The sequence below is a fragment of the Psittacula echo genome (genome assembly GCF_963264785.1).
Source record: "Psittacula echo genome assembly, chromosome: 5".
Taxonomy (NCBI): domain Eukaryota; kingdom Metazoa; phylum Chordata; class Aves; order Psittaciformes; family Psittacidae; genus Psittacula; species Psittacula echo.
In genome coordinates, this window is record NC_137739.1 from 49871146 (window position 1) to 49896512 (window position 25367).

Below are 25367 nucleotides of genomic sequence, written 5' to 3' on the forward strand. Positions count from 1 at the left end.
TATTTTGAAGAGGAGCTTCAAGCTAAAGTAATGGTTAGAAAGCAGTCATGAAAAGCAGAAGTAGAACCTGTGAAAGCAGCAAACTGAAAAGCTTGTGTATGAGGGAGGGCTGCAGAATGCAGCTAAAAATGTTGATGGATTTTTACAGGAGAGAAAATAATTTTTAAAGCTTACAACAAAAGGAATCCCAAATTACAATGGTAGGTCTAAGGGTAAAAAGAAGCACAACTAAAACTGCCACTCTGCCTATTTGCTGACAACATATCAGTAAAAACTGAAAAAGTAAGAGCAGTACATCCTGCCTTCTCACCAGGTTATTCAAAGACATCGAAAAGGAAAACAAACAAAGAAGAAAATGTTTCACAAAATCACACGTAAAAAATCACGAGGGCTGTTGATGGTTTCAAATCACAGCAGCCCATTGGAAACTTTGCAAAACAGGGCTTGTTAACACTATCTGCCACAGACAAAAGAAGACAAAAGCAGTTTCAGGAATGTGACCATAACAAGTATAATGGTGAAGAATGTCTGCAGAATTATAGCAGTGACAACAGTCTTTCATAAGGGAGTTGCTGCCTTAATGGAAGGTCAGTTACAGTCAATTGAAAAGTTTCCATTGGCTTCAGTGGGCATGGGGATTATGCCCTAAAAAAGCAAATTTGTATGGACTAGAATTCTGACCCCAGTGAAGAAAACAGCAATAACTCCTAATGGGTTCAGTGCAGTCAAGACTTCAACTTAGAGATTTTTTTGTCAGTTATAGCTTGATTCCCATGGGGATTAATAAAACAACATTCATGCTCTAACTCTACATATGCCACATGCCTGCATTTATTCCAACACAGTAATACACGGTGGTGATCCCACAAGTTATTGAAGCATCATTTTTTTTCAAACAGAAATAAAAAGTTTAGGGATATTGTTTCTATCCTGTTTCATTCAAGCCTTCAATGGTCATGCTTTTTCACAAATCTCTCAGCCAGGTATTTGGTGTTACAATTCTACCTTATGAATCTGTTTCCCATTTTATAATGCTTCATGGTCTCACAAGTTTGGGAAACTTCTCATTTATTTGTCTTCACTGTGTTTATTGAACAAATCGCTGATAAAATCCTGATAGATAGCACTTATCATAAATCGAGTCTCTCTCTCTCAGAGATTATAGTTAAAATGTTCTCTAGCTTAATAGCTTGTATACCATCCAGCATCATGGTTTAGCTGTTGGCTCAGCTGACACACAGCAACTGCCTAAGCTGCAACAACTTTTGTTTGAATCCAAGCCCTCAAGAACTGCAGGTCTAGCTGTGCCCTGGGTCAGAGACAGTCCCTAATCCTAGCTTTTCATTAGGATATGTGGCATGAAAGAATTGATGTTGCGTATTTTACGTTTCCTAGTTACACATCTAGAACTAACACCCCTCATGCCCCCCGTTCTACTTTACCACTTGTAAGAATGAGGAGGGTGATCAACCCTCTCTTTTTACTTACCTCTGCATAGAAACACTGTGGAGCTGAACTGCATATCAAGAATAGGGTAGTTCATACATTTTCACGAGCCACGGATAAAACTGCCCTTGTTCCAACGACAAGAAAATATCCCTGATATTTTGTGTTAAAATACCCCTAGAAGGATACATTTTATGTCAAATCAATATCAGAAATAAAGCAGATTAATAAAATTACTGTTGTATCAGGTCTTAGCACCGTCTGTAGAGCTCAGCAAGGGTAGCTGACACTGCTCTCTGGAGTACAATGCTGTGCTTGTGTGTTTCCCTTTGGTTGACACTGTTAACATACAGAGGTCTGTAACATCCCTTTTTGATTTGAGAAGTACATTTCTTGCTAAGAATGTGTGGGTATCATATGCTCTAGGAGTATACGTCTTCCACTTAATTGAAAAAAAATGAATGATTTTTGTTGAACATCAAGTATTTAATGTTACTGTTCAATGAAGGTCATTAAGAAAGCGGCAAGGAGCAATAAAGTCAAGACATCTGAAGGCAACTATGAATATACATTTGGACAAATATAGGACAATGTGCCACCATTTGAAAATTAATATATTGCTTGCAAGAACACTGTCACAAGTATATATTGGTATATAATACGTGGTTTTTTATTTTGGAATCCTAATTGAGGTCTAAATTCAGAAACCTGACACTAGCAAAAAAGGTACTTCTTGTCCTCAGCTATTGCTTAGAAAATATCATCCAGTTTCTTCAGGATTTGATTTACAGCTATAAGAAAAAAGAATTCCTCAGGAACAGTGAGCCAGGGCAGTTCATTTCCCATAAAGCAATGGTCTCTGATGAGTATGTTTGGTAGCACTCCCTCTGATCTGCTTTATCTGGTTGCCAGTGGTTAGAATAATCCAGTCTTTCTGAAAATAAACTATTCTACATTCACCTTTTTCACAGCTCCCCTATTTTTCAAGGGATATTACCCCCTCAGTCTGCTTTCAAATCAGTTATATATTCATGATTTCTTTTATGTATGTTCAGTGGAAAAATTCTATTGCTGTACAAAATATTGCTTAGTGGTTTAGCCTACCAGCTGTAGTTGAACTAACCCTTTTAACTTATGCACATCAGTTATAATTTTTTATTCTCTTAATAACCTCTAACACATGAAAAACAAATAGAATGAGTTGATAATTTCTAACAGTAAAATACACTTCACATATTTTGCTATCATGCTGTGGAATAACTCTGCAATGTCAAGTAGCACACAATTAGTAAAACTGTAGGGGGAAAAAAAGAAGTGTTTTGATCCTGAGGAATTTTTATCCTAATCAGATCGAAATTTCAATGCTCTTGTAGTGCTTAATATCTTCAATCACCAAAAAAATCAAACTGATTCCAATGTCAGGTTTTGCATTCTGTGACTGAAATGAAATGCTAAAATATACAAATGAATCTCATGTTTGTACAAGTTTATTATCATCACTAAAAAGCAAGATTGATTCTAAATTAGGCTGATAGAATGTCTGGTGTTTAGCTAATTCTTAAACCAAGCCCGCCTGGCATTCTGATGACAGTCTAGTGTATCGTGTTTTCAGAGTATTGCAGAAGGGTTGATCTGACCACCTGCGCAGTCTTCCTCTCTGTCCATACTGTGGGCCAGCCAAGATTTCTGAATTGGAAACTGGAATCCCTATGTCCTTTTGACTGGAGATAATGGTGACAGAGCAAGATTGGGGAACACAAGATGAGAAACCAGACGAAACAGGGGCCTATGAGGAAAACATTTTTTTATTCATACAAGTTAAAAAGGGAGCATGGACTTCGTTTTTAGCCCATGCCTAGTGGTTGTTTTTCAGTCCTAATGAATCTTAAAAAGCATACACCTAACCAAGAATGTGCATGTTCCGTGTCCTTTAGCCATGCTCTGAAATCCTGCAGACATTGTGTTTGCTCCTGCAAATGCTTCTTTGGGTTAGGAGAGACATTGGTGTGTCTAGTTTAATTTCTTTGTCTGCTCTCTGACCAAAGCCGGTTACTTTACAAGAACGGGAAAAACACTCTGCAACATACATATATGTACACCTTGCACTCTTGTTTTCTCCATAATACACTGTTAACTCATGGTTGGTTAATTCATTGAAAAGTGAAAATTTATATAAATACTTACATTTCTGTTTGTGGAGGATAGTTATTACTATTGTATTGTTTGGTAGTCTAGTTATCCATATAAATATTCAGATATAATTTTGAATCCTGGTAATTTTCTACTCTTCATAATATTTTGTGGCTTTTTCTACATACAGATAGTATGCTATTGGAAAATGTTTTCTGTACAAAAAGGATATAAGAGAGTTTACCAGAAGCATCAGATCTTTTGAGTAGTAAACAAACCAGAAAATGTTGCAAAGTTAAACCTTTAAGCTACTTAAATCGTTAGCTGCTAAACCTAACTGCAAAGTATTGCCTTCTGTATCTTAGCAATATACAGTTATTTTGCTAGATGTTTCAGGTATAATTTACATCAATAACCCTTTAACTTAATTCCTGACACTGTTTCATCTTCAAGTTAAATTTAATGCAATACTGATTAGTACATTCCCATGTCAGTTTGTAGGCTTTCTATTGTAAGACATACCCAGCTCAGTCAGTTGAAATTTACACCTGAGCTCATCTCTTACATTAAAAATGCATATAGTACCAGCTCTATAAGTGCAGCTACTGCATTAAGGAGCTGTAGAGTGAAGGCTGAGCTCTGACTTCTGCTGGGAACCTCTGATTTCCCAGTTACTCCCTTAATAATTTTCTTTATTTTTTTTCTTTTTTAAAGTCTCTTTGTGCTCAAAATTTTCAACCCCAAAGATGAATTTATACTTTGGCATTATTCTTGTGATAGATTGCAGAAGCACATTATAAATTGCAAAGCCATGGGAATAAAAGGCTTTACTGTGCACCTCCAGCAGCTTCACCTTCACTCTGTCCACTATTTCTGTGGTGACTTTTGTTACATAATGTAAATATAAGCTGTTTTAAAATGGTGGGGAAGAGTTCTTCAGCCCTGTATCTTTTTACCTTTGTTGCTGAGGTTTGCTCCAAGATTAATGAGACCAAAACTATTCATCAGCTTGTAATCTGAGTCAGAAACAGTGTTGCTCCTTTGAAAATCCAAGGATTTTGTTCGTAGCTTACTGTACACCTTGAAATATCCATTGTAAAATGTCATTATATGAAAGTATGAAGAAACTGTAACAAAGTTTTAGAAACACACTAGTGCTACTGTGGTTTTTTTTCCTCTTCCTTTTATTTTTCAAAGGTCTGGATCACTGACCTTGTGTCTCTGAGGGAGACAGTTTTCAAAGCCAGAAGGATATGAAAATAGTATCAGTAAAATATGTAGCATATATCAGATATGTGACAGTGGGGCAATAGGTCTTATTAGCAGTCGTTTGAAAGAACCTGCATAAATCACTTGTGACTTTGCCATCCGTGAGTGATGTGGCCAGTGGTGGATCAGTGTTGGTTTTGATGTCTGATAACTTATAAAGTGAGTCTGGGACTTTTGCTCAGTGGGCTTTTGGGAATGACCTGCCAAACACATGGAGTGTTTGTACCCAGTGTCCACAGATTGCTGATTATATTCTGAAGTCATTAATCTTACATAGGTTGTCATATGATGAACATCAATGTTAGTGGAGAGATGGAGGACAGATTTAAGTTTCTTGAGCAAGCAGGGCCTAATTTCTCCTCTGATGTTGCATTTTAGTAGCTGAGGGCAAAATTTGTATCTGGGATTTCATTTTCCCCTCCAGTTTGAACAGGAAGAGTTTATTAATGGTAATGGAAGTTCTGTCTGAAGTTGGTGTTCAAAGCAGGCTTGAGTTTCTAAATTACTATTTCAGTGGCAGCAGAAGGAAATCACTTTATGGCAGGATTGAAGTTCTAAAAGTCATGGGGAGACAGACAAATCGTGAGGGAAAAGAAAAGTTAAGCAAGAGAGAAGAAATTCTAAAGAATCCTAGATGGACAAATCTAGTGTTCATTTTACAATCCAATTTATAATTAAGTAATCTCACTGTACGTACATCATTTTTATCTATAACAACAGAAAAATTTTGTAATACACATGCTCTAATCTTCCATGGAAGGCTGCATCTAGTGATACACTGAATTATATATTACAATTCTGTCATTATAATTCTCTCAATTTGATCAATGCCTACATAATGTTTTAAAATAAACATCCTACCTGGCATTTTATGTTCTTGTTAATAGTTATTGCTAAGCATAATTATAAAATTAAAATTTTAAATGATGGACAGTCGGCAAATGGTATGTTAAAACCACCCAGAGAAGGAGAGGGGAAGAAAAGTATCTCTGTTGTGCAAGTAGGATATGATGATTAGTGCTTAGTGCTGAGAAATACTTATGTTTTTTCTGTGTTTCAATAAATTTGTACTGCTGCTGTAAACTGCCATCATGTAAACTGATAACATAGGGTTGATTTTAAACAAAACATCTTAATGTTTTTATTTGGAATCAAATGAAGGCAGAACCTCTAGCGAAGGTTAGGAATTTTCGAGGACTGGAGTTCCACTGTCCTAGGATTAAGATAAATTAAAAAATCCAGGAATGTTTTTCAAAACTCTTTTCACTGTTCAGAGTTACTTTTCTTCCCTGGCTAGACATGTAGCATGCAAGACTTTTCTCACTGTGTTTGGCAAGTGATGAGCTTGAGCTACAAACTTCAGTCCTAGTATGAACCCACTTTTTTAAGACTTAGACAACATTTAAAATTTGATTTTCTGCAAAGTGATGCAGGAAAAATACTGCTTAGTTTGTAAAGATTCTTGAGCTTTCCAATTTTTCAAAATGGTTAATTAAGGCTTTTTTTTTTTTTTTTTTTCTGCAAGGTTGTTGATACTTATTTTTGCCTAATTTGTCAAGTATTTATATATGTAACATCCGTACACTGGAAGATCAAACAGTATTCCATACTGCAGAAGTGAGCAATGAATTAATTGCCACACTTGGCATTTTTAGAGTGAATGTATATGCTTAAAAGGATTATCCCAGGTGAATGAAGAAGTTAGGTGGGAGTTTGGATACCAGTGAGGTACAGTTTTCTTTTATGAATCTGACCTGCTGCTTCCTGCTTGACATCAGAAAAGATGAATTTACATTTAGAAGTCTACAATTATTACTGTCTAATATTCATATCATGATAGCAGCCAAATCTCCGTCAGTGTTATTGACACAATACACTGCTTTCTCAGTCCAGTACTCAGGGCTTTCTCCAGTCATATGATGTGAGTAAAATGCACCTTTCTAAAGCCTCACAGAACCAATGTTTTTCTAAACATCTATTATCTTTCTATTTTTCTTAAAAGAACTCTGTTGAGATACAGTAAGTCACAAAGGGCTGGTAAGCAATCTCTGCAATGAAGGGAGGTAGAGCAATGTGGCCCATGGGGACTTTTGTGATGGGAAGGTGGCATTTTTCCCCAAGCAATATGCTATTGAAGCCACACTTCTGGCCTGGTGGATAAAGAACATATTTGCATGCTGTCCTGGCTTACATACCCTCATCCTCACTTCCTACGTAGTAGATTTGAAATCGAAGTGTTTGTGGAGAATTATATAGAAGGCACACGTTTGCTCACCAAATGTCTACAAGTCTCCTATCATCTAGCTCATAATTCTGTTTAAGTAACAAACATCATTTAACATTGCTAAATACTTTTCATTGATAAAATCCAATTTGTGGATACCTGCTATTTAAAACATCTAACTCACTAATTACAAAATCTATAGAAAAGTCCTTACAACATCAAAGGCTCACTTGATCCTCAGAGCTGTTACGAATAAAAAACTCTCTCAGTTGCAAGCAAATAAGGCACTTAATGCACTCTTTCTGGCTGTGATGCTATTTTTCCTGTGGGTTTTGAAAATGACCTTCCTGTAAGCATCAAGGACTGTAACTTTTCAGATAAAGAAACTTGTTCTTGTTTTAAGTCTATGCCAGGTTCATTCCCCTATAGCCCACAGTTTTCAAAAGCAGAAGAAAAAGTAATCCAGAATTAAAAAAAAGAAAAACCCCTCTGTTTCCAGAACGAAGTTACCCTGTCAGCTTGCCTTGGGCCTTAGGTGGAGAAGTGGAGATTAAAGAGTCAGTATTCCTTTTCATGTTTCATCTGCCAGTTTTGTGAATGTAGAAAGAGTACTTGTGGCTGCAGCTAAGTATCCAACTATGATATTAAGTATGGCATTTTCATCCTCATGCAGTAAATTAAAAATATTCTTATAAGTTTACCACAAGAGGAATTCAGTATCAATACCATCCAGTCATTGATAAAGGAATTTCAAGGAGAAGGGTGAATAGCACAGCAGATGTAACCTCAATATTTTCACCAATTATAAAGAGCCTCTTTGTGAAGCTGTGTGAATATGTAAGATGATCTCATCATTTCCTATTTACTCAATACTTACCTGAATACGGAATATAGTGTAGCTTTTAAATGCATATGCACATGAGTAAAATGTCCTTTTGTAAGAGACTTCGCTAAAAGACTGCTTTTGATACAGAATTTCTTCATCTCCTCTTCAAACTGAATTAAGCTACTTCCTTCTTTTAAAACACAACTCACTATTTAGAAGCTTTGGCTTTGATTTCTCAGAACAGCCTTACAGGAAGAAACTATGTTCTTTTTCTTTTTGTAACCATATTTCTGAAGACAAACTTGTACTGATTTATTTTGATTTTCTAACAGAAATAGGTTACTGCAAAGAACACTGACTGTTTCTTCTTTCCTCCCCTCCTTCACTCCTCTGCTACAAGAATATTGCTGTGTGCAAAGCTACCAAGGAAAACTGAAATCCGTCTGTTGGGAACTGTGTATATAGCAATATATTCATGCTTCAAGAAATAAGTGAGATTTTTTTTAGGTCTTAACATGGCATACTGTGTATTTCTTGATGTTAAGCACTGAATTCAAATTAAGTAACTAGGTAACATTTGAGCAAATTTTAGTCAAGTTCATCAGCGACCATTTTAGGGAATATAGCTGTGCAGCTAACATAAAGGTCACGAGTTTAAAAACATTAACCCTCAGTTATTCCCTTTGATTAAAGAGTGTTTATATATAAGTGTATACGTTCAATTATATAACCCAATCCTGCATAAACCCATGAAACTTCAGTCACATGAGCCATCCCACCACTGTGGTCCTAAGTCCCATCTTACCCCATCCCACATTGTCTGCCAGACTGGGTTCTCCATGTGTAATACAAATAAAAATTTAAAACTCTTTTCATTTCTCAGTGTTCAGAAATGCAGAGCTGAACCCTGATTCTCTGTAAGGAATTTGCCTTACAAAGTACAGTCTGAGTAAGTTCAGGGTATGGTCCACATGGCATTATTTTTTCAGAAGTTTATGCTAGGCTGAAATATGTGGTCTGTTGCTAGTAACAGAACAACTTCACAAGCAGCCCTTAGGGTGGACTAATTCTTCCCTTTCATTCCTTCTCTTCTCAATATCAGAAACTTTATTAAGGGACTTAATAGTGTCTTTCTAAAGTGTCCTTCTAGTTGCATGTTTTCTCAAAATTCTCATCCAATTTCTAAGTTTCAGGTTGGCAATGCTAACAGTTAAAAAATACCATAAATTAGAAAACATTACAGTATTTTTTCACTCCTTCCCTTTTATCACAATGAGAAATTTCTTCCCAAGCTATAGTATGAGCTTTCAGAACTGGCTTGGGGGTGTCTAGTGCACTCTCAAAGGATTTAAGCACCAGATTTAGCAGCATGGCACAGCTGGCCTGCCAGAGAATCTCTTTACAGAGAGAATTTTTATTTTGAATCGTGGGACTTCCGTCAGAGCGTGGTCCACAAATCTCTCTTATGAAACATGCTTTAGACAGATGCAGGAAGGAAAATCCAGTGTATGTGGTAATATATCTGAGCTGGCCAAATAGAGAGTGGGAATTTGCAGGTAGGTGAACTTCATGGAAAACTCATTTTCAAGACAGTATTTCAGATATTCTTTGGATGTATAGTAATTTGGGAGACTGAACTCTGACTGCAGGTGGTTTGTATACAACTCTGATGCACTGAATTCTCTTTCTTGGATAAACAAGCCTCTTTTCCTTCAGAAATAACTTACAAGGTTTTAATTTTCCCCTTTTTTACATAGTTCTGAAATGAATGCTCTGTTCAGCTTATGATACAGACTTTTCAGTGGTGCAACAACCAATATGAAAGGTACTGAAGGAGGAAGGACTTTTCTAGGATGAAATGGGACTGAAAGAGCTGGAGGATCTGCATCCTCATAGCTATCACTATGCAGAATTGCAATATGCTCTTGAGTCACTGGCCAGTGACTCACCTGGCACCTTGACTTTCTAATGTGCATGTGGGCAGTTGTGAGGATTCATCCTTTGGTGTTTATATAGCATGGTAAACTCCTCAGATAAAAACTGCTATAAAGAAGACAACAGTATAAGTAGTAGACAAAAGTGCAGATAGATTTTACTAGTTCCTGCACACACCTGTGGGTATCCACATTTCCAGAAAGAAGACAATGTCACTCCAGGCTTCCAGGCAGATCAGTTTTACTGTCAACTGTAAGCAGAGTATTTTGAGTGTCCCGTTTTACTGAAATGGAGATGTCTACCACAATCAAAACTTACAGCAGTACTTTTCATAACTGATGAAGTTGAGCTAATTTATGTGAGATTGTTTTCTGAAGTGGTGTACAACATTGGCTTCACAAAATTGCTGGGTAGTCAGTGGTTCGTATTTTATCTTTATTCTGCTGTATAATGAGGTCTTGAAGCCAGTGAATTATCATAGCAGGGTATTTAGAGCTTGGAGTACAGAACTAAAAATTTAAGGAAACTTATGGATCTCTGCTAGAAACAAACCTACTTAGCTAGAGGTAGCTGAAAAACAACAGGATCCAGATCAAAAATATTTTTTCCTATTACAGCTGAACCTAACTTGTGCTTTACATTCACTTCACAGTGAATTTTTTTACATGCATTCTTTATTCAGTAGTTGAAAAATTGGAGTGGGGACTGGGGGATCTGTCCAAGGTAAGAAAGCATCTGGGTTTGTATGGCTGCCTTTGTAAATATCTTTTTCTGTAGATATCTATGGTACATGGATTTAGATATAGATACATTCATATATGTAATTAGGGGTATAGACATTTGGTTAACTTGAAAGCTCCAAAGTGTCGTTTGTCACATTTATGATGGGAACTTTAACTGCCTTAAATACTTATTCTTTTCTAAAGTGACTTTTTTCTTTCCCTCTACAAAAAAAAAAAAAAAAAAAAAAAAAGAAAAAGAAAAAGAAAATGTACTTCATGAAACTATTGTATATGAAGCACTTATTAGCCATAATTAAATGGACAATATGAATTTACTACGTCTTTAGGACTCTGGCTTGTTCTGGTTTAGAGCAAGATGATTAATGCAAATACATATTACTTGAGATAACCATTTAGCAGCTAATTTAGCCAAATTTATTACAGCAGTTAGAGGTTTTTCATTTTAGCAGACGGAGACAAGGACATGACAAAAGCAGAAGGTGTATATGAATGCACACTGCCCTCTAGTGCACACAGCTTTATGGGATTAGTGAGAAACGCAGACAAGAGTAAGTGCTCCATTAATACCCAGATTTTGTAGAGTTTAGGTTTTCTGTAAAACCCTGCTGCTCTTTCCTACTGAAGATTTGCATTTCATCCCCTTTTCCTGACACGGAAGCATCAGATACAAACCAATTCTGTTTCAACTTAGCAATATTTTGGCTGAAATATTGCTTTAAACATCTGTATTTTTAAGCCTTCTTGCTGTGATCATTTAATAATGCCGTTTGGCATTACTGATCGCTTTTAGTTGTTTCTGTGTTTCCTAGCATATTTCAAACATCGGAGAGAGCTATCACTCTTTGGCTCTAACCAAGCCATTCTGTGCCTCCCTTAGGCCTCTATCTCAGTCTGCTGGTGGATTTACTTTGCTGTGGTAGAAAGTAAATTCCCCCAAGATTTTCCCCCCACTGACCAGTGGAGATTTGGTTCATCTGAGAACTGTAAATTCTGTTTGACAAGATCAAAGAAACAGATGTATAAGTTCAGCGGTTGATATCGCCTGCGATAAGGAGAAATGATCAAAGCAGCAGGGGTAGCGTATCTTCCCAAACCTTTCAAATATCCAGAATCTCAAAGAGGTCTACCTAGGAGCTATGAATAAATCACATATAATTTTGCCTCTTTTTTTTCCTTTTCTTTTTTACAGTTTGACATTGAGTGCATTGAAAATGTCCACACAGCAACAAGTATTCTGTGAACCAAAGAGATTTGTAGTGCTTTTTACTTTTCTACTTTCACCAGAGTTTCCGAAAACAGATTAAATTTATACTTTACAAACTTGTAAAACATACAGCTAGTTATACTGAACTTAAGATCCTGTCTGTCATCTCACTGGCATGCTGCATCAAACCTAAAGGAAGCCGAAGATCTTCCGTGGCACATTGTACAATGATCATTTTTACTGTAGTTCTAACGTGCACTATATCTTGCTTCTGTTTTGTGCTTTTTTGCCAGTGCTGAATAAAGGTCAATGTGTAACAAAATATTACCGCTGGATGCAGAAGAACGGAGGTTACATCTGGATACAGTCTAGTGCAACCATATCTGTCAATGCCAAGAACGCAAGTGAGAAGAATATCATCTGGGTCAATTACCTTCTTAGGTAGGTCTTCCAGTCACTTCTCTCACTTGAACTGCTGCCTCTGTTGCTTATCGCTGTTGGTGAGAGTTTTAGGGAACAAACAATTGCCTACTGGAGAAAGCTAAGGAGAACTTTTAATAAGATCCACCTCAAAAACAGTGCCATTTGGTTATCTTTATTGATACATCTGTCATGTCTCAGTACACTGGAATATTCTTGAATTATTATGCTGCTTTAGTCTTCAAATAAACTCTCCACCCTTTTATTGCATGCCCCTGCTGCCCTGAAATCTACTCAACCTCAGCTCAAAGATAAAAATGATCCACACCAACTTTCAGAAGCTGTGTTACAAAATCTGGTGTGAAGTGTCAGGGACTTATTTATTTGGTTATTGAAAAAGCATGGAAGCAAACTTCTGGAATTGTACAAAAAGGTCTCTCTGAAAGGTGTTTGCCAATTCACTCCAGAGAGAGGAATTTTCTCAGGAGAGAAGTCTTGAATCAATATATTGCTCCTGTAACCATCAGACAGTATTCACACTGAAAAATGCAAAGTAGGATTTAAAAATAGAAGTAGAAATTAAAACTATTTTAAACTACTGGAACTATTTTAGTCAGAAATACTGGTAATATCTTGAATGTAAGGCTCTTCCCTGAGAATTCCATTTTACCGAGGCTCAAGTATTTTCTGAGCTCAGGAGAAGACCAACAGTGACTGAGAGACAGTGAATTATAAACCTGACCTTTCTCATCTGAAAATACCTTTCAACAGATTCTGTTTTGTGAAAATGTTCAATAAGATCAGGGGATTTTCTGTTTCATTCAAGAGCAGAACAAGCAAACAAATAAAATTTGAAACCTTGAGATTGTCATGAAATGCAGTTGTCATTTTCTGGCCTGTTCTCCTTTTAAGTTGCTTGTCATGGTTTGTTACATTCCCTTTGATGCCATGAGAGTTCAAAGCGGTGTCTAGAGGTTGGATTGTGACTTATTATGCCAAGTCCAGCAAGCCCTGAAGAGGCTGCTCCTGCCTAAACTTGCACATTGAAGTACTTTCAATTCCCCTTTTGCGAAAGAGGAGGAAGCGACCCCTGGAAGGAGAGCATTGGGAGATACTGTAGGAAACATTCTGCAGCAGTAGAGTGTTCATTGGGGCTTGCACGTTTCTGTCTTGCTATGATTGATCATAGGCATTTTTTAATACATCCTTATCCTGCTACTTTTTGGTCTCTTTTTTCAAGAGTGAGGCAGAATGCAGCATTTCAAGAGAGCTTAAGCCTGCCAATTCTGAACTGGAAGTACAGCTTCACTGCCCCAGTCCCCAGAAATATGCTCATATTCAGCTGGAAAAGCGGTCCATAAGAATTATGAAGAGTTGTGAATATCCCCTTTGCTGCTTTCCACTGAACCTATTCCACAAACATCCCACAAAATTGTTTTTTCTACCAACAGAATATACATAACAAAAAACCCCCAAAAAACCAAAAAACCAAAACAACAACAACAAAGCAGTGTGGTCTTCCCCAAGCCCTCTCCCAGAACTTGATTTTTCTGCTGCATTCCCTCCACTGGTCTGTTAAAGCAAGATTAACTCCTCCAGTGAATTTGTATTTTTAATTTAGATTTCTCCTAGTTCTGGAATCTGTGAAAGATCCAAACGTCCAAATAATATTTTAATGACAGATCAAGGCATAATTAGGTCTACTCTTAGCAGGAGTACTGGTCTGTATACATTTCCATGCATTAGAAAGTATGATTCAGCTGTCTGTAAAAGGATAGACTAATTATAGTGACAGGGAGGATTAATGCTGTTCTTGTTCTAGCAACTTGTTATTCACAGTGTGAAAGCCCTCAAACATCTTTTGCAGGGAGGGGGCAAATTTGGGGACTGCCCTGGGATGCAACAGAATAAAGTCACTTTGTCAGGACAAAACCATAAAAATGATAATTGTAAGAATGGCATTTCAGTGTGAACTGTGTGAACTCTGAATTTTCACAGTACGCTGTAACAGGCTGAACATGGGCAGACTGTCATTGTGATAGTGTGTCAGTCACCCCCAGTGCTGCCTCGTATTGTCCTGCACAGGACTGCGGATTTTCTGCTCTATCACCAGGCTGGAATTTGAACTGCATAGAAATGTTCACCTATTCAAAAATGATTAAAGACTTTGTTTATTTTCAACATTCCTGTGCCACTTGTGTCTGGCTGTGTCTGTTCCCCTGCCTTTGCATGGATTTGGGAAAGGAACACATTTTAAAGGGTGCAAACCAAGAAAAAGCATAGGGTTGGGTTGGGGTTTTTTCAGTTTCTCTGGTAGTGTAGCTTTTTTACATTGCAGTCATGTTCATTGCTAACAAGTCACAGGTGAGCACCACATGAGCAGATGAAGATATGATTATAATGGGTGTGTTGACAGTTCTTTATCCCTAACATATGCATCTTAACATGCACATGTGCATCTGTCATATAGTTAGAGTGGTTGCTTTTGGTTTTTTGGTGATGTGGATGCATGTGTGCAGTGTTTAAGAAATATTTAACCTTTTTTATCTATTTTTTGGCCAAATTCTTTTAAGCAGTGGCCATTTTCTTTAGCCCATACCGAGCATCTTCTTACTAACTTTATGTATGGTCCGCTTGATTAAAGTGTGGAAAACAGGAACGTTCAGAAAAACAGGTATTGAAAGGGCTCTGGCAAGGTTGATAGAGAACACTGTTACAGAGATAACTCTAATAGACATTGCCGGTGGGAGAGAAACAGATTGGAAAAGTTAAAACACCCTCTCTGTCCTTCCAGGCACAGTAATGGGATCGAAATCGAGATATTTTGTTGTTGGATGATTACACAGTGCAGCTTTACTGTTAGATATCACACAAGCTGTGGTGCTCTACTTCAGTAAGAATGCTTTGATAGCTCTAAAACTTCACTAGAATCAAATGAGTTTTAGTACCTGCTCAATATAAGTATTTGACAGCAGTATTAAAATAAACCTTCATAAAATCCCTGCTGTGAAGCTCTGAGAAGCCAAAAAATGGATGTGTCTCTGTTTGCTCTGCTATTCTTCCTATTTATGTTCTTTGTTCCTGAACTTTGATATGAAAAGAGGGTAAAAGCATGAAACTGCAAATCATCCAATTGTGCTTGTATTTGCTGTTTTCTCTTCAGTAACCCAGAGTACAAGGACACTCCAATGGATATTGCACAACTCCCTCATCTGCCAGAGAAAACCTCAGAATCCTCGGAGACCTCTGACTCTGAATCGGACTCAAAGGACAACTCAGGTAACACACGTGGTTTGCCTTCACGCCCACAAAGGTTCATGCCATGTGAGCCACAGTCCGGTTTCCAGTTGCTTTTACTTCTCGAATATTATTGCATTATAACAAAAACAAGCAAACAAAAATCCTGTAAAATTAAATTGAAAAACACTGGCAAAACCTTTTAATGACCTCAGCATTTCTACAGGATCTCCCATTTCCTCAGTATTTCTTCACTCTGTCGGTGCATCCTTGCCTACATTGCACTAAACTAAATATTTGTTTTCCCAGCTAAGCTTCATGAACAGGTATTGTGCCTCATACAGAGGAGCTGGAATTGTAACTGTTGAATATAATTCTAGTTCTTATCTTTCCACGTGCTGAAGATAAGTACCTGCTATCAATCTTTACGATGCCTTCCTGTATAAATACGTTTTTGAAGAGTCTCGCTAGGGGGCAGTGAAGATTGCAAAAGTTGAGGGGTTTCTTGGGCTAAAAGAATTCTATTTTATTGGAAGGTACGGGTTCAAGCACTTGTTTCTAAGCTTCTTAAGTCTGGGACTTCAACTGTTTTTTAAAAGCTAATTGTACTTGTCAAACTCAATGTGTAAATTAGTTCTACAGATGGTCCAGTGCACAGATGGTTCACACATTCCCCATTAGTTTTGAAAGTGGTTACCTAGGCACAGGTACAGATTTGGCTTTGAAAGGAGCATGGTTTCCTGTGATCCAAGAACTAAGGAGGTTACTCTGCTGTAGTATGCAATATACGTAGATCTGATTTTTCTCTCATGGCTAAAATAACACCCCAAAAAAAAAAAATCTGGAGAAAATGAATCACAGTGACACAGATCAAGCAAAAGCAAGAAGAGGATCAGGCCTTAATGTTATATCATGTAGCTGTTCTCTTTCATCTTCTGCCTTTGTTTGTTCTCCTTTGACAGCTTGGTTTGATGGTTTAAGTCAACATTAGGCACACATAAGGGCTTGTTGCCCACCATTGTTGGGAATCTCTTCACCTATTCCCAGTGCTTCCTTTATGCTATCCTGTTCCTAAATAGCCAAATAACACACATGTAGAGAATGGTTTGCATTTCCTGTATGCACTGTAAGTTTCTCCAGGTGAGAAGTGCACATGCATTCATGATTCCGAAGGCTGATACAGAGCAAGAGAGCATTCTTTAAAGGTGCACAGATGTCTACATATCAGAAGATGTCTGTGAGTCTTGGCAGACAGCAAAGGCAGTGGGTTGTTTCTTACAGAAGACTGAAATAGAAATGCCAAAGGACCTGAAACAGCAGGTCCTGCATGAAACTGACAAGTTCAGTTCAAGCTCTGATAAAATCCCAGGCAAATGTTGTGCTGCTTTAAACTACATCACCTTAAGCCCACTATTGACCAGCTAGAAACCATGGCCTTAAAAGAAAGCATCTTCAAAAAACATAAAATAAAATGTGGGAGAAATTGAGCCCTAGGTGAAAAAAAAAGCTGGATGAGATGTAGGGATTTATGGCTGTTACTTTGCTTCTGTGTGTTTTATTTTTCAAAACTGAGGGTCTCTCTGCTGCTGGCAACTCAACTAAAAGTCACACAAAGTGACTTGTGAAGTTCACTGCCCTGAATCCTCAGGCAGCTTCCCTGCCAAGCCAACCTTCTCCAGCACTTCTGGGAAACTGTTCGGTATTGACAAGGCTCCAGGAATAACCAATCTTTAGAGGAAAACTGGCCCTTCCCCTCTCCCCCTAAAACAAGTGTATTGAAAAGGGTAGTACTTGGCTCTGATGAGTGAAAAACACATCTTTTATTTCCTAACAAAAGATTTCTGGCTGGCCTGTAAAACACAGGGTCTCCTGAAGCCTTTCATGACCCTTTCAAAAACAGTATGATAGTGGAGCATATTCAGTTTAAAGACTGCTTTGGCTGTCTGAGTCCAGTGGGCTAGAGTGTTTATCTCATCCATATTTGAATGAGGTGAAAATCTAAAACACAACTAAATGAATTCAGGCAAGAAGAGTGACAGCTTCTCAGTCCTGTAGCTGGGCTATTTTCAATGGCCCTTAGATTTGGATCAATCAAGAATTTAAATCACTGCCTGATTTTTTCTTTTCCTGGTGTGGGGGGAGGTTTGTGTGGGTTTTTTTATTTATTTGATGCCCTTCAGGGGAATATAGAAGGCAGCGTAGCAAGGCGACAGAATTGTTTTAACTGGTTTATTCATTCAGATTTATACACATATGACCTGCTTCTCTCACATGCGAGGAAATCAGCAGTAATTCTGCTCAAGTCAGAGACACTATGACACTTCAAAAGTGGCAATAATGAAGGGAAAACAAGATGAGAGGGCTAGAATATTCATTAGTAAATAGTGCTACACCTGGATGCCTGCCCACAGTAGGAGAACATGGATGTAAAAGAACAATCACCAGAACATAACGATCATAATGGGATTGTTCACTGCCTCCTCTTTGGGTGACACAGCTACAATGCCATTGTGCTCACAGTTGTCAAAATGATTCTTGTCCCGCAAACAGATGAAAAGGCCCCCTTCAGTCAAGGTACAGGACATATAGCACAGGCTTTTGGCGCATTAACAGTCCTGAGTCAGAGAGATTCATGGTGATCAGAACTCTCCCAACACAACATTGCAAAAAAATATGGCCCTACAAGAGATCATGCCTTTTGCCAAAACGAAAAATACAGCAATCATATCTCATGGGTAGGTAGAAATCTGGACTTGTGTTTTAATATTCTGTTCCGGTTGCTAATGGTTTGTTTCACTTTTCTTTTGCTCCAGAGGACAATGAGAACTCAAAGTCAGATGAGAAAGGAAACCAGTCAGAAAACAGTGAAGACCCCGAATCCGACAGGAAAAAGTCAGGAAATCAGTCAGATAATGAAATGAACTGTAACGATGATGGGAACAGCTCCAGCAACCAGGACAGCAGGGACAGTGATGACAGCTTTGAAAACTCTGACTTCGAAAATCAAAAGGCCCCCGAGGACAGTTTTGGCACTCTTGGCTCTATGCAGATCAAGGTGGAGCACTATGTTGAGAGTGAGTCAGACTTGCGGTTGCAGAACTGTGAGTCACTGACCTCAGACAGTGCCAAGGACTCAGACAGTGCAGGGGAAGTAAATGCCCAGTCTTCCAGCAAACATCAAAAGAGGAAAAAAAGGAGAAAAAAGCAAAAGGGAGGCAGCATGACCCGGAGAAGGCTGTCAAGCACCTCAAGTCCAAATGGACTTGACCCAGCTTTGGTGGACCAGCCCCAGCTGCTCTCGTCACCAAACAGTGCCTCAGTGCTCAAAATTAAAACAGAAATCTCAGAACCTATCAATTTTGATAACGATAGCAGTATTTGGAATTACCCACCTAACAGGGAAATCTCAAGGAATGAATCACCCTACAGTATGACCAAGCCCCCCAGCTCCGAGCACTTCCCTTCCCCCCAAGCCAGCAGTAGTTTACATGTCTCCATTCCAGAGTCTGTTCTCACCCCACCAGGGACTGAAAATACTGCCAGTCGTAAAACTCAGTTCAGCACTTCATCCAACTCGGCCTTGGCTCCTGTGTCCTCTGACCCTTTGTCACCCCCACTTTCAGCATCTCCACGGGACAAACATCCAGGAGGTCCCACAGCTTCCAACTCTTTGTTGTACACTGGGGATCTGGAAGCCCTTCAGAGGTTACAAGCAGGCAATGTGGTGCTTCCTTTGGTTCACAGGGTAACGGGAACCCTTGCCGCGACCAGCACTGCTGCTCAGAGGGTCTACACCACTGGCACTATTCGGTATGCTCCAGCTGAAGTTACTTTAGCCATGCAGGGCAACCTCCTCCCCAACACCCATGCTGTTAACTTCGTTGATGTTAACAGCCCCAGCTTTGGGCTGGATCCTAAAACACCGATGGAAATGCTCTACCACCACGTTCACCGACTCAATATGTCGGGACCGTTTGGAAGTGCTGTGAGCGGGGCCAGTCTGACCCAAATGCCTGCAGGGAATGTGTTCACAACTGCCGAAGGACTTTTTTCCACTCTTCCATTTCCTGTGTACAGCAATGGCATTCACACTACACAGACTCTGGAACGGAAAGAGGATTGAAATATGACCACATACTGTGTTCAGTGTTATACTCTGAGGCATAGACTATGTTTTAATTTAGACCTTTAATTATAGCACTTTGAATTTGAGCAGGTCAGCTTATTCTCTCAATATGATGGTCCCCGTTTCATTCCCTTTCTCTTTAACTTGACTTATTCTTTAATGTAAAGATATTTTTTTATTTTTGCCTTCAGAGAGTCGAAGTACCAGTTGCCTGCCATTTTGTCTTCTTCTAAGATGTGTGTTTTTCCTTTGCATCTTTATTAAGATGCCTTTAATATGTGTATGCCTCTGCCATAGAATACTCAGTGTTGTGGTAAAGAGATTTTAAAGTGACAACCATTGGTTTTACTTCAAAATGATCTTGATATGATCAAGATTAAAAGAGACAAGCATAAACAATGTGCCCTGTTTGACTAAGTCAAATGAAAGGGGGTTTTTGTTCGTAATTCCTTTAAAAATAGGGGATAGTATTTTAGAATTTTATGCAGAGTTTAATTCTCTTTTTATGGTTAAGATTTTCTTACTTGCACATAAAATAATTTGGGTTCTTAAAAAGTTAATTTCTGGCCTGTGACTAGAATGTTAAAAAGTTGGACTAAATGTTAATTACTGAAACTTTAACTTAATTTCTAAAACCATGGTGCTATCATTTATTAATCTGCAATGTCTTCATACAATATGCAGCTTGTGGGCTGGGTTTTTTTGAAAGAATGTGTTCCGTACTGGTTTATAGTCGGGTGCTGCAGTCTCCTTGGTTAGTTAAGACAAAAGCCCTCATTAACATTTGCTGCAGGACTTAAAATTTTTTACCTTCAAACTAACAAACATAGCCTCACATCAAATTTAAATGGGTCAGGAAGCCTTTTCCAAAAAGTGCTTAAAAACAAAAAACTCAATTTAATTGACGCGAGGAGCAGTTTCTTAGGTGCATATTGTTTTGCTTTATTTTTTTCTCAGTGTAACTGAGGCTAATTTTACAACATCAAATAACACTTCAGTGTAAAATGGAAAAAAAAAAAAAACCAACCAGAAGAACTATTTAACATGTTTTGTTTTGGTTTTCATTTAATATTATAGAGGGAAGGTTGTAAATTTATTTTTGTTCTGTGATTTGGGTTTTTTTTTGTTGTTGTTTTTTTCTTATTTCTAGTATTGAAACCAATATGTTCTAAAACTAAAGAATGGGTTAATAAGCTTGAAATAGATAACTACAACTGAAAACTGCACATTAAGTAAAAGGAAAGAAATCTCCTATTTTGTCTTTGTTGCCAGAAATCACAGTGTAGTGTCAAACACTCCAAATGACTGTCAAATATAAATTCTTCTTCCACTCCATCTTTGGCAGCTGTTTGTTAAGGCATCTAATAACAGATGTGAGAACTGTAATGTGTACAATGTGTAAGTGTCCTTGGCTGTCAGTCCCATTGCAGTTTCAATGTGTGTTACTATATGCAGTATATACTAAGCTAATGTAGTTGTTTTGTCCTTTGTCTTCTCTGTGCTTTATCTCTAGTCTGGAGTGGTAAAGTCCCATTCCTGCAGTCCTAGTGAACCAGTGATTCTTGGGGGTTAGTGGTTTTTGTGTGGTGGCCTTCCTCTGTAATGTCACCTTATGCTGCTTCCACTGTCTGTATACCTTTTCATTTCTGCTGTTGCTTTGCTGTTGTGTATTCTCAAACCTCTCTTGCCCCTTCCTGTCTCCCCCACCCTCCACACTTCTACCCTATCTCTTTCTCTTGCTCTCTCGTTCTCTCTTCTTCACTCTCAGAGATAAAAGACTCTTAACTAGCTCAAGGTTAATGGAGCCATTTTTCCCACAGAGGAATTCTGGGTATGACTTACTCTTCCAGTGTACCCCACAATGCACTACGGAGTAATGCTCAGATATATTAAGTAAATTGACGCCATATAGCCTCAGTTGTTAACATTCCCAGAGTCCCTTGTGCTCGAACTGTAAGCAGAGGGTGCATTTCTTTGGTTTTCTCCCAGGTGGGCTGGCAGAGTAACACGTAGAGCAATTACCAGTGAGATAGAAATGCTTTCAAAGGTCGACCAGCATTGTTTAAAAAGGAAACTGAGCTTAGAATTGTCATATATATTTGCTTGTGTGTGCAATGCTAATCTATTAACTCAGCTGTCCTTTGAATTTTCGATCGCTCACTGTGTTGAGTCAATTCCTGCGGTAGCTTTGAATTTGAGAAGTAGGTCCAAGCCACATCGGAGTAGCGAAAAAGGAATTGGACACCACAAATTTAATTAATGAACTATTAAAGGTTCCATTGGAAGGATTTCAGTAGGTCTAAAAAAGGCGAGAAAGTTGATTGGGAAATTCAAAGTTTAATTTTGGAAGCTCTACTCTAGCTATGGAACAATCAAAGGAGTGCACCTATCAGCTACAAAGAACAGCTAGACAGCTGTTGTTGTTTTGGGTTTTTTTTATAAATGTTTCTGTGTTGTGTCAAAATGATTTCTGGTGATTTAAACTAACAGATAATCACAGCTGCTGTCTAAATCCATAGTGTTTAAAATTACAAAATGAAAAAAAAATTTCATTACCTGTGAAGACTGTGTCTGTGTTTTTAACTATTTCTTGTACAAATATATGAAATCTTTTATGAGGAGACTGGTGCCAAGTAGCTGAATAACGGGGAAAGGGATTCTGTTCGTATAAATCTTAGCAGTGTTACCAACTCTACAATATAAAAAAAAAATTAAAATGTTAAAAAGTGACAGCTATGGTACATTTATTTTGTGTTAAGCTAACCGAATCTAACTTCTTGAGTGCCTGGCTTATTTGAAACATTTTTTTCATTGATCATTGATAATGCTGCAAATCAGAAATGTACATACTTCATTTACAACAGGGTTCTTTTTATACTTTTGTAGATTCTCATACATGTCATACATGGTTGTCTTTATGTAACTTAATTTTTTTTCATCCCGCAGGTGCCATTTTCATAATAAACTTCTCTTGGATTTGTTACTATCTGGCATCATTTCTTTTACATATAACCATCCTGACTAATGAGTGCTGGTAGTATTTGTTTGAGCAGGTATTTTTTAATTATTTTGGTTTAAAAAAAAAAAAGAAAAAAAAAAAAAAAAGAAAAAAAAAGGAGAAAAAAAAAAACAAACAAGAAAAAATAACCAAAAATCAAAGAGGATAAAGCTAGATATTATTTTATTGCAAAATGAAGAAAAGAAGCTGTCAAGATGTAGGTTAAGAATGCTAATCCAAATACTACAACAAACTTGCCACCATCCTAAATTTTCAGCTACCCCAACTCATTGTCATATTGAGCATTTTTATGCACATTATCAAAGCTGAATAATGGGTATGCAACATTAACCACTATAGAAAGTGTGCATTTTTTCTTGATTAATGCACACTGGAAGAGGTCAGCTTTGGTACATTAATCATTTAAAATGCACTTTATATTTTCATTTTTGTACTCTACAATGTTACAGCTAAACTCTTCAGTCACATTATATCCTACCTAAGCTGCTGATCCTTTTGAATGTGTACTTTCTTTCCCCAGACTGGCAACATGCAAGTTGTTGGTGTTGTGTGGTTAGACTTACAAACTGAGGACAGAAACATTCACCAGTGTAAGAAGGAAGAGGTAAAAAGCCTTGACCTCACAAGTGAAGGGGAAAAAAATGTCAGACACAGTTTTGATCACACAAACATCCACACACACAGTGGCTGACCCTGACAGGCGGCAGCCATCAGTGATTACACCTGTGTAAGTTCTGAACAAAGGCCCAGAGCAAGAGAGCTTGGTCTGTGCTGTGAAAAGCAGGGAGAAGCCACGTTGCAGGAGGTGACATCCCACCAGGGTGTGCTGACTCTGCAGGGGATGGGTCCTGTCATGGGAGGCGAGCGGGATCTTTCTCACCCATCACTGACACGGTCTCTGTGTTTCTCCTTCGTTCGTTGGTTCTGTACGGTGCCTCTCCCACCTGTGGCAGTGATTTCCAGATTACATACTTTATTTTGTTATTGCTGAGTTTGTGGTCTCTGAGAACACAAATCTGCGGCATGTAAAATCAAGACAGGGCTGCCCATAGCCAAAATCCGTGAGCAACTTTGAGTGCCCAGATCTTTTCCCCTCTATGTTGACTTGGAAGTTAAAACTACTGGTCTAGTCAATTCTGGATCAGATTTTGGTTGCCTTATTAATGCTGATTAAAACTGCCTAATCGGTTGCACAGTTTTCAGCACTTCTCTTTGCAGCGAAAGAGACACTTGGCTGAAGTAAAAGCATGTGAATCATCTGGCTTGCTGGGCTGATAAAACAGAAAAAAAAAAAATCATTAAAAATGTATGCACAGTTGTAGCTCAGTGAGCCAGCCCAATAGCTTAATAGCCTGAAGTCTGGCTCTCTGAGTTTCCGAGCAGTTCAGGATTCCCACTTCCCAGGCTCCAAGCACCGAGTTTGATACATCTCCAATTTGCAGGGGGTAGAAAGGAGCAGAGGTTAGCGGTGCTGCTTTCAGCTCTGCTCACATGTTCCAGTTGGCAATACATCTTGTTTATGAGGTAGCTAAGGGTACGGATGCCAACTGAGAGGAAAACAGAATTCAAATGGAGATTGGAAGAATGACCAGAATAAAGCATAATGGAAGAATAACATGCCTGTTCCAAATAAGTGTTAACCAATATTAACTAAAGCCACTAATTCCAAGAAGGAGCTTGAAGGGGGAGCATTTCTGAGTTGTTATAAAGGCTTTTTCAATCTCAGCCATACTACCTATGCAGTGCATCAGAGCACAGAGGTAATGGTCAAAATGTATAGATTGCTCTAAGACTCCCAGTTGAAGAAGGAAGTTTGTGTGTTAAAGAAAATGATGGAAAGGCTGTTTCATGGGGGTTTTGTTATAGCTATGCTGTTGCACTGGTTTAGCTGTTGGGAACGGATATGGTAAATATTATTTGTAATAACTTCAAGAAACAAAAACAACTGCTTGAAAAGGTTGAACCCTTTGAAAAGGGTTCTTTGGGGTTGATCTAGTTGCTATTTTTATAATATTTGAGGGAAAGCTGTTTGCCATGTAAAAGTTGGGCAAACTTTGTCAAGGAATTTCATCAAAGAACATTTCCTAAAACAACTGATCTCAGTAACTGCCATCTCTGGAAAGTTTGTTCCAGGACCACTTGTTTTGCAAGGTCATATATGCAGGTATCTAAAAGCCACCTCAAGAGTTGCAAGGGAAAAAGGGCTCTTTTGAAGTGTTGTGACTCAGAAAAGTTACAGTGATAAAAAATGTTTTGGGATTGCTTAGATAACCAGCTCTGGCAGCTTGCACTGGTGATATTGCAAGGTGGTCATGTCATGGGAGTAACTGCGATGCCTCTAACTGAATATTTATTGTTATGATTCTAGGAACTGCATTGGTTTAATATGTCCACGCTTTAAGAGCTATTTGCATAATATTTTTCCTTCTTGCCATTGTAATTTCTTTATTTTCATTTTAGGGCTAGGGAGGAGGGTAGAAATGTTGGATGTGCATTGTCAACTAATTTAATGAATTGTCACCTATCCAGCAAGTTTACTGAGGAGCCTACAAAAATGTGAACAAATGGGATTTCCCCAGAGCCACAGATGCTCAGGTAAGATCAAACCATTTATAAAACATGCACGTGCATGCATACAGACACACAGGTCTGCTACCTCTGAAAGCCAGCTGGGCTTTGAGACTGGGCAGGGTAGTACCTATATGCCTAATAAAGGTCCTTTCTTCCTCTCTTCCACCTATTCCTTCATCTTTTCTGCAGAAAGAGTGAGTACTGGAAACTGTTTTCA

At 38.2% G+C, this 25367-nt stretch overlaps 1 protein-coding gene across 6 annotated transcripts in view; it reads left to right on the forward strand.

The window, feature by feature from the left end:
* NPAS3 (neuronal PAS domain protein 3) overlaps window positions 1–19557 on the forward strand; it is a gene marked incomplete at both ends in the record, with an annotated part of 628566 nt that extends 609009 nt beyond the window's left edge. For 5 of the 6 annotated variants that reach the window (XM_080617339.1, XM_080617340.1, XM_080617341.1 and 2 more), the window contains 3 exons: window positions 12071–12218; window positions 15361–15485; window positions 18248–19557. In XM_080617339.1, coding sequence (XP_080473465.1) covers window positions 12071–12218; window positions 15361–15485; window positions 18248–19557 — 1583 coding nt within the window. The remainder of the gene's footprint in view (window positions 1–12070; window positions 12219–15360; window positions 15486–18247) is intronic. The other variant, XM_080617344.1, reaches the window with a different exon arrangement.
* Between the last annotated feature and the right edge of the window lie 5810 nt (window positions 19558–25367).